Source organism: Mytilus galloprovincialis, chromosome 3, assembly GCF_965363235.1.
Source record: "Mytilus galloprovincialis chromosome 3, xbMytGall1.hap1.1, whole genome shotgun sequence".
NCBI lineage: Eukaryota > Metazoa > Mollusca > Bivalvia > Mytilida > Mytilidae > Mytilus > Mytilus galloprovincialis.
In genome coordinates, this window is record NC_134840.1 from 71,368,908 (window position 1) to 71,383,820 (window position 14,913).

Sequence of the window (14,913 nt, forward strand, 5' to 3'; positions counted from 1 at the left end):
TTTTTCTCAGGAGTTCAGTATTTTGTGATTTTATCTTCTACATGTATAAGTTTAAATGTATAACATGAAATAATACTTTTATTATTTCAACATGCAGAGGTTCCATTTGAGTACTTCACATCAATAGTATTAACAATTTACAAATAATTGGGTTAGGTTTTATGCATTTCTTGTGAATGTGAAATAATTGAAAATTTCTCCTGCAGCAAATTTACAGATATCTGTTTGGTTTCTATTGGCAGTAAAGTCGATAAGTGCTTCCTAGGTCAAGTTATACAATTTTCAGCTAAAAAAAAAAATGATAAAAAAATTTAAAAGCACCTCCTACAGGCTACACATAGCTATCAACGAAATAGCACAATCAGAATTCAATATACAAAATTTAAGCTTTGAGGATAATAAAATAACTCAGATAAAGTACTAAAATATCATCATTTCTTTCATTCAAACCTTCACAAGTGACTTTAGTTCCCTGTAGACCAAGACGTAATAAAGATTTGTTCTGTAGAAGTCCCTCCTTCATTTGATGAATTCCTTCGTTTGTTATATTATTGTGTCCTAAGTTTAAAGTTTCTAGACATTGTGTAGAGGTCTGAAATAACAAGTCAATAAAAGTATTCAAAAAAGTTCATTCATAACATTCTATGATTTTTTTAAGATTAAAAGGTTGCAGTGATTAAGTGATGACTGTTTTAGCCACTCAAGTTAAATAATATATGTTGGATGGGAGTTCAAATAACTTTTCTAGATATCTTTACGTAAATATTTTCAATTAGATACGCGGGTATGTTAAGGCATTTTTTTCAGGGGCAAATAACTCTTGTGATGCTCATGAATATTAATGAGTAACGTTGCGTCTCCATAGTGACGACGCTGTCCGCTTCATTTCTCTGGTCGTCAATCGCTCTTGTATTTTGATCTTTTTATTGATAAACTATGCAGAACTAGATAAATAATGATAATTTCTTGAAAATAAAAATAAAATGTCACATTATTTTACAAGCCATAACTTGTATTGTATGAAAATCCTACTTGTCGATCTCGCAACGGAGGCGTGGCTTGTTTTCCTTATTTGGAAAACCGATTCAACAGGAAGCTTGAACCACATGTTTTGAACGGACGGAATGTTTTTGTTGCAAGAGGCGAATAATGGCCTATGTACCCACGGATTTCAGCTTACAAGCCGAATTGTACGCCATAACTTGACTATGAGTAAGTATTCTGTCGTCTTTTTGCTGTTTTCTGTAGCCGACTATCTTCATTTTGACAAAAATCTACCCTTGAAGTTGAAATTCTCCCCCTTTTTTTCATCTGATTTAGAAATTATCCCTGAACCAAGGAATTGCATAGTATACTATGCCTGAACTGTCTTAATTGCAAGTCCTTTCATGGTCCACAGTGTTTATGTGCAGTTTAGGTGAAGTTTTAGAATGAGCTGTCCAGGAAGTTTGTTATGCTATAGTTTCACTTGTTGATGTAAAAAAAACTTAAGGTCTAGTGTATTCCATGGTTGGCCAGCTGACAGTCAATCTGTTTGAATTCATGAATCATGGATATGATTTTTTTTGACAGCGAGTGATATAAGAACATGAGATTGGCAATTATAATAACAAGCTGCTGGTCTAAAAATTTTGCATCTGTAGAAGAAGACACTAGACTAAATTTTCAACAAAGACCCCACCTCAATATTATCAATAGGAACTGTAGTGAGCACCTTTATTATCACAGAGTTTATAACTTTGCAGACAGTGTGTAGGCAAGACACTTCCAGATGTTCTAAAGTTAGCTATGTCATGTATGTACATGTACAAACTACATTTTCCTCAATTTCAAAGCTGCATCATGAATGCAAGGTCAGTTTTTTTACGTTCTAAAACAACAAAAATTCTAGATTTTTATTCACATAAAGACTCGAAAGACTTAAGAGTAACTGTATGCTGATTGATGTTTTATTCTTAGGCTGCCGCAGGCCAGATTCTTATTTTCTAAAGAAAATTTTGCACAGTACGTATACTAATACACCTTATCGCTAATCCCGGCTGACCCGGCCGCTTGAACTTTTGACGCATACAACAATCACTTTTCAATTGTGGCGTCAGATATTTTGTTTTGTGACGTCAAAATTTTACGGTAACCTGTGTGATATCCAGTAATGGCGGACAAATAGCGATAAGATGTATTCGTCTGTAGTGTACAAGCAAATGTAGTACTTACTGAATAGAAATTCTGACAGACCTAAAAGAAGTTTTTAAAAACCTGGGCTATTTGTCCTGTACCCAAGTGTAAATCTTATATATACAATATATACCCTTATTTTATTCTGTATGCTTCATGTTTAAGTTCTTTAATATGTATATGAATAAAAGGAGATGTAGGGCATACCCGTAGCCAGGGGGGTTCGGACGAAAACAAATAAGCACTTAAAGTCAATGTTCTGTTCGAATTGTGACTGTTAAAGTCGAGTTTGTGAGTCCGACCCCCCCTTGGAAATTCCTGGTTATGGGCCTGTAGGATGTACATTGTACATTTTGTGTGTACATAATTATAATTATATCATGAGACAGCTACAGAAGTTCTTTCTGTTCAACATTTTGTACTACCAGAATAAGGTTCATTCTGTTGCTATACTAGTTACAGTCTTTATGAATATAAGTAAAATTGAGAATGGAAATGGGGAATATGCCAAAGAGACAACAACCCGACCATAGAAAAAAACAACAGCAGAAGGTCACCAACAGGTCTTCAATGTAGCGAGAAATTCCCGCACCCGGAGGCGTCCTTCAACTGGCCCCTAAACAAATATATACTAGTTCAGTGATAATGAACGCCATACTAATTTCCAAATTGTACACAAGAAACTAAAATTAAAATAATAAAAAACTAACAAAGGCCAGAGGCTCCTGACTTGGGACAGGCGCAAAAATGCGGCGGGTTTAAACATGTTTGTGAGATCTCAACCCTCCCCCTATACATGTACCTCTAGCCAATGTAGAAAAGTAAACGTGTATAAAGGCCACACCAATTTAATTCCTTGTTTGACCAACCTGCCCGCACTTATTTTTTTCAAAACAGGATTATTTTTTTTTTTATATATTCCCCCTTCCCGCATCTGGAAATGTAATCATGTCCATTTCCCGCATCATTTTTTTGTATATATTATAAAAAGATATTAACACTTGTTTTCAAATCACTGTCTTACCTGTATTTATTTTTTAAAACCTATAAGCACCCGACCACACTGTATAAATATCTTGTGTATTTTTTTTTATTAATAATTTATAAACCTATATACATTGTATCCCAAGTGGGAGTACTCCGATATAAATATATAACAGGAAAAAATGCCTGTACATTGGTTTCCTTCCCCTTACTTACAAAATATGTTCGTTGTCAGAACTTCTAAAGAACAGTTGGCTTCAATTGCAAATATAGTGCAAATATATTGTATGCCGGCAGAACAAAACAACCCATACTCGCTGCATGTTTATGTACCTGTCAGGATTGATTTGGGGGCCTGTCGTTCAGTAGTTTGTTGATGTGGTTCATAGCCTGTTATTTCTCAGTTTGTATATATATATATATTGGATAGTTGGTTTTCCTGTTTGAATTGTGTACTCTAGTTATGTTGGGGGCCCTTATAGCTTGCTGTTTAGTCTGGGTTATAGCCCTAGCCGGTGTAAAAGGCCGATAAATGACTTGAATTTGTTATCGGGTTTGGAAGAACATTTCTTCAAGTAAGGGGTTATTTTACTGTTATAGAAAAGAAAAATAGAATAAACCAAGGATTTGTATAGTGCTACTATATACAAATCCTTGGAAAAGCTTAGAATTTTTTACTTAAAACGAGGAAAACTACATCATATTTGAAACATCTTTTCTAAAAAAGGGGTCCACACTTTCTGAATAATAGAAAAGTAAATGATATGTGTGGTTGATTAAAGTCCAGAAATATTACAAAATTTGTAGACATGTTTTGACCATTTAATACCAGATAGCTATATAGTTCTTTCAGAAAATATGAGGCGTTTTGTACTAAAAAGTGTTTTTTTATAATTTTTTTTTATAAAATATATATTATAACTTATATGACCCCTCATAAAAGGGATATTCTATAACATTGTGGGGTGGTTCCCAACTTGATTATGACTTGGAAGGAGATTTGTCTCTTTGGCACACATACATATACCACATCTAATTATTCAATTATTTAATGGTGTACAGGGAAAAACACTTCATACATTAAAGAAATGTCAGGGTACAAACTTGTGATAAATCAAGCTTTAATATCATGAATATTGCCAAAGTCTAACATTTTATGTTTACAAAAAAACATTATAATCGTTCGCCTTTATTTTTCATGCTTCACCTAAAAAATTGCAAATTGAATATTTTTTAATTAAAATTTTCAGATCGCTCGCTCGCCCCAATTTTTGGAGTCCAAAAATCCATAAAACAAGAAACTTAATCATGAATTGGTCATGTTGGTGTGGCCTAAAAAGGAAAATTAATATTATAATTATTCTGGGCCCACCTTTTCTGGAGGAAATTTATTTGTTGGCCCTTCTTAGGTAGTAAGTACAGTGGGCCCCAACTTATGAAAATTTGTGGATCCACCACTGAGATAGCATCACATTCAATCATATACCTATATGTGTATATGGTGTTTAATGCTAATTTGGTATAGGCTTGGAAGTTAGAACATTCACTGTTCTGAAATGTACCTGTATAATCATTTAAAAAAATAAGACATAAAATAGATTTGTCGTTTCGGAATCTTATGCATTCTGGCTAATATTTTCAAAAGCGTTCACCAAAAAGTTGATTGGCTTAACACTTACTAAATATTTGAATTCCATCCAATGATGTGGCGTTATTTTCATTTTGGTGTACGAACAATGAGATTACCATTTACCCATAGTCCTATATATAGATTATGGAAAAGGTGAATTACTAGCTGAACCTTTTTGTTTCAAATTGGAGGCTGGAAACAAGCATATAATTTAAATTCGTTTTGGTTTGAATTAAATTAAATTAACTAATATAAAAAAGAAGATATGGTATCAATGCAAATGAGACAACTCTCCACAAGAGAACAAAATGACACACAAATTAACAACTATATGTCACGGTACGGGACTTCAACAATGAGCAAAGACCATACCGCATAGTCATATAGTCAGCTATAAAAGACACCGAAATTACAATGTAAAACAATGTAAAACAATTCAACATGTTCAAACGAGACAGGCACAACTATTTCATTGTATTTACATACATACATAATGTAGCGGAGTTATTTTAATTTTGCAAAAAGTTTTTATTTTGATAGTGACTATTTTACAAAAATGTTAGGTGGATATTGTTAAGTTTTGAACACATCTCTTTTCACAGAATTTTTGCATGTAAGTTTGGATTACAATATAATTAGTCCTTCATGTTTATATATATATATATGAAAAATATTTTTATCAGTAATACTGTTATACTGCTTACTAGATGTTTTTTTTTTTTTTTTGTGTACACGATTGTCAATTGTTACTTTTTTTTTATTACAGGTTCAAGATGACAATGATGAGAACAAAAGTGCAAAAGATAAGCCTTACATGTACATTGCAATACGTGACTGCAGGATGTATGAACCGAAAACATGGACAACATGTGTTCAGGGCAACATAACTTTTTGAAATGGAATAAAGATAACTTTCCAACCAGACGTTCCACAGCACTTGTGATCATGGTGATGTCAAACAGCATGTTAAAAATGATTAAAAACAATATAGTAAGACTCAGCTTAAAGGTGAAAGGAGGATCCAGTTTTTGACACCCACTTTTTCTTGCCTGTTTTTTCTGTACAGAAAGAAAACCCTCCATTTAAATAGAATGCAGAAATTTAAAGTGACTGTTAAATTGTAAAATTAACAGAACCTACAGATGGAAACATGTGTAAAGAAAAAACCTCATGTAATCTATAAAGTAATTCAACATCTTGTAGCAGCCTCGTAGAGATCGTTCCACAGCCATGACAGCAGTTAAGGATGACCAAAGGTGAACAGTTCTAGTTTTCATCATGAACACAGACATGTCACACAGAGATTAATCTAAACAAGTACAATTTGATTAAAAAGAATGTGTGCTCATATACATGTACGTTGTACAATTTTGTACCTGTATAGTGGAAAAATTACATGTGCAATTTATTATGAACAAAAGACCAACATAAAAGGGCTAAATGTTATAGATATCTGTAAATTTACATTATGTTCATAAGAACAGCTGCAGTATCAACATTTGAACAGTAACATCATCCATTAATTTTTTGTCAAGCGTGTGTATCAAAACATTAATTTGATTAAATATTTCTATTTATGCACTGTACTTGCATTACAATTTCATGAGTAATAAGGCCAGTTTGATTTCAGATTTTTATGAAAGTTCTTGGATGTTTCATCATGTTCATCACAACTATTTATAGGTTACTGTACAGCTTTCAACAATGAGTAAAACTCTTTATCATTTGCATTTATACATACAATTACCATGATTACATTTGTACATGAGTTATGCTACCTTTAATACACAAATTAACAAATAATGACAGACAGCAACCAAAAAAGAACAACATAAGCTTTAGCTTAAGCATTTTGAGAGACTGGCACATAAAATGTGACTTGGTAAATATAAAAAAGAAGATGTGGTATGATTGCCAATGAGACAATAGTCATGTGATCGTAAACATGTTTTTGAGAGTTTTTCTGTGACATTAACATATATCAGATTAAGAAAGGGCATTAAATATCATGTACATGTATGGGTACATACAAAATTAAGAAAATGTGGTTTCATTGCTAATGAGACAACTCTCCCAAATAAGGGCAAGCAACTAAATGATGTAAAAGTAAAAAACTAAAGGTCAGTATTAGGCCTACAACTACGAGCAAATTTCATACAACATAGTCATTTAGCTGAAATGCTCGTCTTGAAAATTGTACTGCCTTTAACAATTGAGGGTGTTGCAGTACAAAATTCAATAAAAAGAAACCAGAAAAAAAATTCAACCTTGAGAAATCCTTAGAAAATTATGTAAATAATGACAAATGAAACACATGAAACATGCAGTGGTGAATACAGGTTCAAAGTTTGAGATGCAGGTTGTTCAATAGAAGGTGGTACCATGTACTTTTATGGTGACTTGAGAAACAACGGTATCACTCAGATTACAATTCTACCTTGACAGGTAAGTTTGTATATAGCCTATAAAATACTTATTTAGCCTTGAGAATTGAAAGGTCACTCTATCCCATTCATACAATAGAAGTTTACCTATGAGGATCTGAATGGGGTTTACAGAATAGAGAATACATGTACATGTAATAGCAAAAAAAATTACAGAATAGGGAAAATAAACCAAAAAAAAGAATAGAGAATAATGGGGTGCAAAAGTCTAAAGAATATCTGTGCAAAATAAAAAGGTAACTTAGGTAACTGTAATAAAATACTGATAATATAATGATCAATGTACAGAATTGATAATTAATCTGTAACAGAAAGAATAAATAGTAATATCATTTTCATGAGAATTTTACAGAATGAGAGTTATTTTTAAGGCTATTAAAAGAAAAATGCCCTAAAAATTTAAAGAATACAGATATTAAAAAAACGCATCCAGGTCCTCATGTCATTTACATTGTCAAAATATAGGACACACCATCTAGTCAAACTGGTTTTAAACTAGACATCTAGTCAAACTGGTTTGGTATAACTGACTGTTTCTTTCCCTAGATGTCTATTTCACAGTGACCTTATGTGTTTGTGCTTAGAGTACATTGTACTGTCATATTTATTGAATTTCTGTTTGGACATGACCTATACATGCAAAACAATGGCTTGAGATTCCAATTTTATAGGAATCAATATAATCTTTAAAAGTTTATTCTATTTGAACTGATATTAGTATAATAAATTAATATTTGGAATTTTATCCTGGTTGATGATGTTTATTTTGGGACCAAGAGGTTTTCTTCATTCTTGTCACACTATGATTATTTTTACCTTCAATGTACATTTAAAGATAGAAAAAATATCAGCTCTCTTTTAAAATATTTTGCAACTAAATAATCTTTCAAATTTTAGTGTAAACAAAAAACAAGACAGTGTAATAGATAAGCTGCAAGCATAGTCTATTTCTATAAAGTCAAGGAGATAGTTTTTTTTATATCTGAAAAAAATCTACCATGTAAAGAAATATACTATTCAAAGGCCAAAAATAACCCCCAAAATTAAACATTAACAGATTTTGAACAATTAAATCAAGATGCATAAAATATAAGTATTGGTCAGAATATATTTTTTTTCTCTTTAACATTAGCACAATAACAATAAAGTGACCTTAATTTTGGACAAGGTAAATGGCATGAAGCCAAATTCATCAACTCCTATTGTATGAATGGGATAAACTGACCTTTCAATTCTCAAGGCTAAATAAGTATTTTATAGGCTAAAAACAAACTTACCTGTCAAGGTAGAATTGTAATCTGAGTGATACCGGTGTTATTCAAGTCACCATAATTCTAATGTTACGGAAAGTTTCATGTACATTCACCAGCTAAATTTAGGATTTTTATATTCTTGCAATATACATTGTATTTAAAAGAATCTACTATAAGGTAAAGAGTGTCGGTCAACATGAATGACATGTAGATATCAATGAATACCAGCAATTGACGAAATTCAAACTCCGTCATGTCTGTATATAATGCAGAAAAAAGAAAAAATATATCAAAAGCTCAATCAAAGGTGATTAAAAAATATAAAAGCCACAATTTGGTACTAAACATGAATCCCAGTAAAAGTTGAACTTGAAGTATGTTCCATTAGACTGTATTTGGACAGAAAACATACTTTCAGTTGTGTTAAATATACAGATACATTGTACATGTAATCATAAAATATTGCTATTCCATTATCAAAATAAGACACAGATGAGACTTCTACCATTGTCTTCGCTTATTTATTTTTCTTCCGTAAAGTTCCATAACACATATCGCCTATTGTAAACCACTCAAACTGTATACATGAAAATTCAGAAATAATTGAAAGCGAAAAATGTGACTAGGTAAATATCGTAATAATAAGAACTTGCATTCTTAAACATTTGTAACTGAAACATGCACTTTTATGAGGAATTATTAGAAATCTCAATAAATAAACATTTTTTAGTAAAATTGAGAATGGAATTTGGGGAATGTGCATGTCAATGAGACAACCCAACCAAAGAGCAGATAACAGCTAAGGCATCCATTCTTGAATACATGCAATAATAAATGATCTTATACTGGAAATAGTGTAATAGATGCAAAACTTTCAGTATATATTTACAGTTTTAAAAAAAATTGCTGGGTATCCTAATTTCACATGTTTTATAAACTGATTTTATTTTAAATAATGAATCATTTTTCAAAAATATATTGAAAATCGACATATATATATATGTGAAATCTAATTTGGTTAGTGTTGGTTATATAATTTCTAAGTTTATCCAGATTTTTTAAAGAGGGGCGCGGGTCAACAAGAAACTTGTAAGCAATACATGGTCACACAAAGACTTTAATGCAATTTGTCTGTTTTATATCAAATAAGGAGATGTAGTATGATTGCCATTGAGACAACTATCCACCAATTGCAAGTTCTAATGAAATAACTTTATAATTAAGTAATTACATGTACACTATAGGCAAATTCCTCCTTTGACAATGAGAAAATTCATACTGAATAGTGGGCTAAATATGGCTTGGCCATAAAAAAAAAATCATTTGAGAAACTTAACAGCCTAATGAATAAAAAAACCAGATATGTTGACAGACATGAACCAAATTAAAACAAGCCACTGACCCTTTAAAACTGTAAAACACCAATACAAAATATTTTTTTTGGTCACAAAATTAAATGTGATGTTTGATATATACAAAAAATACATGATAGATGAAATGTAACTGTATGCGATTACTGACTGGGACATCAATTTTGGAAATGAATATCCTTGCCTAGTAAGAATTGGAAAAACACAAAATGGTGGGAAAAAGTGAAAATAATTTTTCACACAGCAACAGCAACAGTGATCAACCCCCACCAAAAAAATATGTCTGTGTAGCAACAGATGAAGAAAACTTTGAAGTTGCCTCACCCTGAATAGAAATTATCTTCCATTTAAAATTAAGTTGATTCTCTATACTTTTCAAGACTTCTGATTGGATTTGTATTACTGATTTTCAAACATATTTTACAACTGAATATGTCAGAACTGCTTGTTTTCTTTATATAATATTTAATGCATACTATTAGCATAAATTTACAAATCCACATTTAATAGAAAGGATTTAAATATGTTGAGATCAGTAATTTATATAGCAAAATCTAGCTATACCCCCAAAAAACAGTCTGACATAGTCATTATAATCACCTGGGGCTGGAAGAAAATAAATGGTTGACTAACAGGACCACGGTCAACTTATAACATACATTGGCGGATCAGGGGGGAGGGGGGGGGGGGGGGGGGTTGGAACCCACCTTTGTTTGGACGATCAATGCATTTGAATGGGAGATTATGGTTGGAATCCCCACTTTTACTCTGGGTTGGGACCCCCACCCCTTTTTTTTTAAAATCATAAATGGCTGGATCCGCCCCTGACATATATATCTAGAACTCAGACAACCAACAAATACACTATAAGACTACTTTTCAAAGTTTAAGCGACCAAATTTGCATAGAGATTGGTATTACAAATTATGTATGAAGGTGGAACTGCACATATTTTGTCAGTCTCTTTTCCGGGAAAATTCGATTTTCTACATACAGTTGAAACCTGAAGAAGTGCGGCAAACACGCACAACTTGTTTTACTATCGTCGGTTATTACAAAGGTCGAATGATTTCAACGGATATTGTCAATAAGATCAATTTATGTTGAGGTTTAATAATGTAAATACTCCAGAATCGTTAACTGTGACAAGAGTTGCGGTTCTTTGATGATTGTTCGGGTCGTCAGTGCGCTTGAATGACATAGACAATTTATCGAAACCATAGTTACGAAATCTAAATTCACAAAAAGCGGGTTGCCAGAGACGATATTTCTCAAAAAAATCAACTGAAATAGAAAGCTGTAGTTATTACCTAATAGAAAAGTGCTGCGCGCTTAATGAATATGAAACAGTAATCAAATTAAGAACGAAACTGTGTACAAATTTATCGTTATATGCTGACGGGTAAACTAAAAATATTATTTTAATTTATTATGTTCACTTCTGGAAAATCGCGCAGCACTTTTAAGCAACGGGAAAGCACAAGGATTCGTTTAAAAAAAAGTTTGTTGATTTTTATTTAGTCTAGTAACCCGTTTTTTGCCAATTTGATTAAGGCATTTTACCCCTGTGGAAGTCACGTGACCTAGGCGATCATGACCAAAATTTCGGTTTACTGATATTTGTTGAATTTATATATTCATGTAGTAAGGATAAGATTGATGAATTGTTGTTTAAACAATTTTATTCTTGAAATATCACATTTTGCCCCTATTAAACGTTTAAAAGTGCCTTAACCTACCTGCGTATGAAGTTTTTGATAAATATAAAGTGAAAAATAATTTATATATTTTTTCTTGTTTTATTCATCATTTTGAAAATACTCTTTAAATCATAGTTATTAGTTTTCATATATAGTTCTTCAAATTATCTTTGGATTTTTATATTTGTACATATTTTGTGCATTGTGTCTCATAATCCAAATACTATGGCTGGGTATTGATTGTTCTATTCATGTTTTAATGTATTGCATAATATGCATGTCAATCAATATGTGACACAATAACAAAATAGATTATATTTTTTTTAATATTGAAGAGACAAGCTTATAAAAGTTTGTTCCATTTCAATTAGCATGATTAAGTCTACATACAAGAGCTTTAGCTATGGATGCCATGCCTTGATAGGTAAGCTGATTATTCCACAGAACCAGAGTATTTAAACCTTGGTCTAAATTCTGTTCATATAAACCATCACATACATGTGTAATGCCTATGTCCTGAAATGAAAACAAATTATGCAATGATTGATTGGTCAGTTTTGTAAATGTTATTTCCATTCTAGAAAAAGCAATGCATATCTAAATCATGATACATTTTCTTAGATCTCTATAAGAGTCACAGCTCAGTATCATCAATTTCTAAGGACTCTATAAGTACATGAGTTCCAAATACTGTAATTTCAGAAATTATTGCAATTTTTTTTATTATTGCAAATAATGCAACAGGGTTATAATTGCAATAAAAACTCGCATTTTGAATATATTTTTTTATGAATTGAACAGAATTTCTCTCAATATCACAAAAAATTAAATCAAATTCTAGTCTAAAATGACAAAATCCCAATAACAAATGCATGCAATAATTTTTTTTTGTTCTTTATACTTTTTCCCATGAAACTAACCTGTAAAGGATTATTTCTAAGATCCAGTAACTCTAGTACATGATTATACTTTAGTAGACTCCCTATCTGTATTCCATCTGTAGGCATTAACTTGTTGTCAGCTAGAAACAGTTCTTTAAGAACGTCGTTCATCTTTATAGCTGCAACTGAAAAAACAACAACAAAAGAGATAATAGAGATACATGATACATTGAGCTATTATAGAAATCCATGTTGACCAGCTTGCAAACTTTGACAGCTTTATGCAATAGAAATTTCCATAGCTCTCTGACTTCTTTTAAACTGAGTTTTACTGTGCATATTGATGTGTGTTTGCTTTTTCTACATTAGCTAGAAGGGGAAGGGTTGAGATCTCACAAAACATGTTAAACTCAGCCGCATTTATGCACCTGTCCCAAGTTAGGAGCCTCTGGCATTTGTAAGTCTTGCATGATTTTCATTTCAGTTCATTTATGTATTTCAGAGTTTAGTATATATGGTGTTCATTTTCACTGAACTAGTACACATTTTTGTTTAAGGGCCAGCTGAAGCACCTCCAGGTTCTTGATTTTCTATCTATGTTGAAGACCCATTGGTGGTCGTTGACTGTTTTCTGCTCTTTGGTCGAGTTGTTGTTTCTTTGAAACATTCCCCATTTCCATTCTCAATTTTACAGCTCATTGATTAAACTTACCAAGTATGACCAGAGATCGGCCAGACAAATAAGTATTTTCTAAATGGAGTATTTTAAGGAAACAACCCATCCTGAGGGCTCTTCCCATAATAGGTAACGATCTTTCATTAATATCACAGCTTCTGGCATCTAGGAATGTTAAAGCAGGAGTCTACAATAAAAAGTTTAATTGAATTCACACATAATATAGATAATAAGTTATTGTATCACTTACCAGACTAGAAACAACCACTCCTCGTGTTGCCTTTAAGCTACATTTTTTCAATGTCCTGGACATGGTGTGATAAGATTAATTTTTCGGTTTAAGCAGTTGGTATTATAGTAAAAACGTATATGACCATATATCCAGGTACAGTTTCAATTTTATTAAGTATTTGATTTAGGCCATAGACCACTTTCTTGTATAAATTTTGGTCTATTTCAGTAACTTCGAAATTAATCATGGACATAATGATTTCAAAATGAATAAGGATCATCTTTTCTATACAATATACACATATAAGCAGGGGTCGAAATTAGCGCTGGTTCAGTGGTCTGGGACCAGTAGAATGTGTGTAGGACCCATAGATTTTATCAGCTGGTGGTGCGGCAGACCAGTAGAAATTTGTCGATAAAAATCACTGATTGCATTTGCAATCTCTGTTTGTTTACAAAACAATTTACCTGTGAAATCAATTACACGGTACTGGGGGTATTACAATTGATCAAGTTAATTAATATCTCAGGTGAGCGTCCTTCACAACAATATGAAATGTGGAAATTTTTGGAAGGAGTTAAACTGCCGGACAAAAAATCAAAAGGAAGATCAAAAGGAAGATCGAAATTCTTTCCCTTCCTGCTCATTCTGCTGATGCAGAAAGGGGGTTTTCTGAGATGAAACTTGTAAAGAATGATTGACGATCAAAATTGCGCCCAACTGTTTTATCAGATCTTTTACTCATTTTGTTTCACACTAGAGATATAGCATCATTTTATCTGGTCCTGGCTATTGAAATGTGGAATATTTCTGGACAGCGCTCCAGACGACCCAGTCAGACACCCTATGGTGGTCGTGAGGATTGGGATGACATGGAAGACAATGTTGATATTTTTTCTGTCCTTGATCCTGATTTTGATCAAGAAAATCATTGAGATTATCAAAGCCTTTATGATTATCAAAATCAGAATCAAGACTATCCCTTTGTTCCTGTCTAACTTATGTAAACGAAAGCATCAAAATAAAATTAAACATCTATCATTTATATTAGTGTTTGTCAAATGAATGTCATTTCTGCAGGACCAGTAGATTTGGAGCCGGACCAGTAGAGTTTTCAGTCCGCTGGGTCGGCTGGCCAGTACACAAAAAAGCTTAAATTTGACCCCTTCATATAAGGTTGCAATATTATATGAATTTCAAGAATTTGATTTACCATCTGCAAACTAGTATAACTTAAAGTTGGTGAACTATATATATATATATATATATATATATATATCCTCTTTTCATCTTAGCATGGGGTACTTAATAAAATGATAAAACAAACCAATAAATACCTTTCTGACCATTTTGGCACAAGACTGCCAGCCTCTGATAGATATACCTTTGTTGAAGGAAACATTCACTTTACAAGCACTCTCATAATATTCTATCATCTCGAATATTGCTACAGAAGTCTGCAAAACAAAATTCATGAATGAAGTGATTGACAGTTTACAACTGTGTATTTAGTTTAAAAAAATTCATGCATATTTGGAATTTTAATACCAGTAACAATACATAAAAGT

General features: G+C 32.2%; 1 protein-coding gene and 1 long non-coding RNA gene across 2 annotated transcripts in view; one reads left to right on the forward strand and one right to left on the reverse strand.

Moving 5' to 3' along the window:
* LOC143066784 (uncharacterized) overlaps positions 1-14,913 on the reverse strand; it is a 61,426-nt gene that overhangs the window by 36,590 nt on the left and 9,923 nt on the right. The window contains exons 5-9 of the mRNA XM_076239595.1: positions 14,683-14,802; positions 13,150-13,300; positions 12,477-12,622; positions 11,947-12,072; positions 451-592 (exon numbers count right to left, since the gene is read on the reverse strand). Of these exons, the coding sequence (XP_076095710.1) occupies positions 451-592; positions 11,947-12,072; positions 12,477-12,622; positions 13,150-13,300; positions 14,683-14,802 (685 nt within the window). The remainder of the gene's footprint in view (positions 1-450; positions 593-11,946; positions 12,073-12,476; positions 12,623-13,149; positions 13,301-14,682; positions 14,803-14,913) is intronic.
* Positions 967-6,366, forward strand: LOC143068841 (uncharacterized). Its single transcript, XR_012976255.1, has 2 exons — positions 967-1,212; positions 5,556-6,366. It is a non-coding gene; the product is annotated as an uncharacterized LOC143068841 (long non-coding RNA).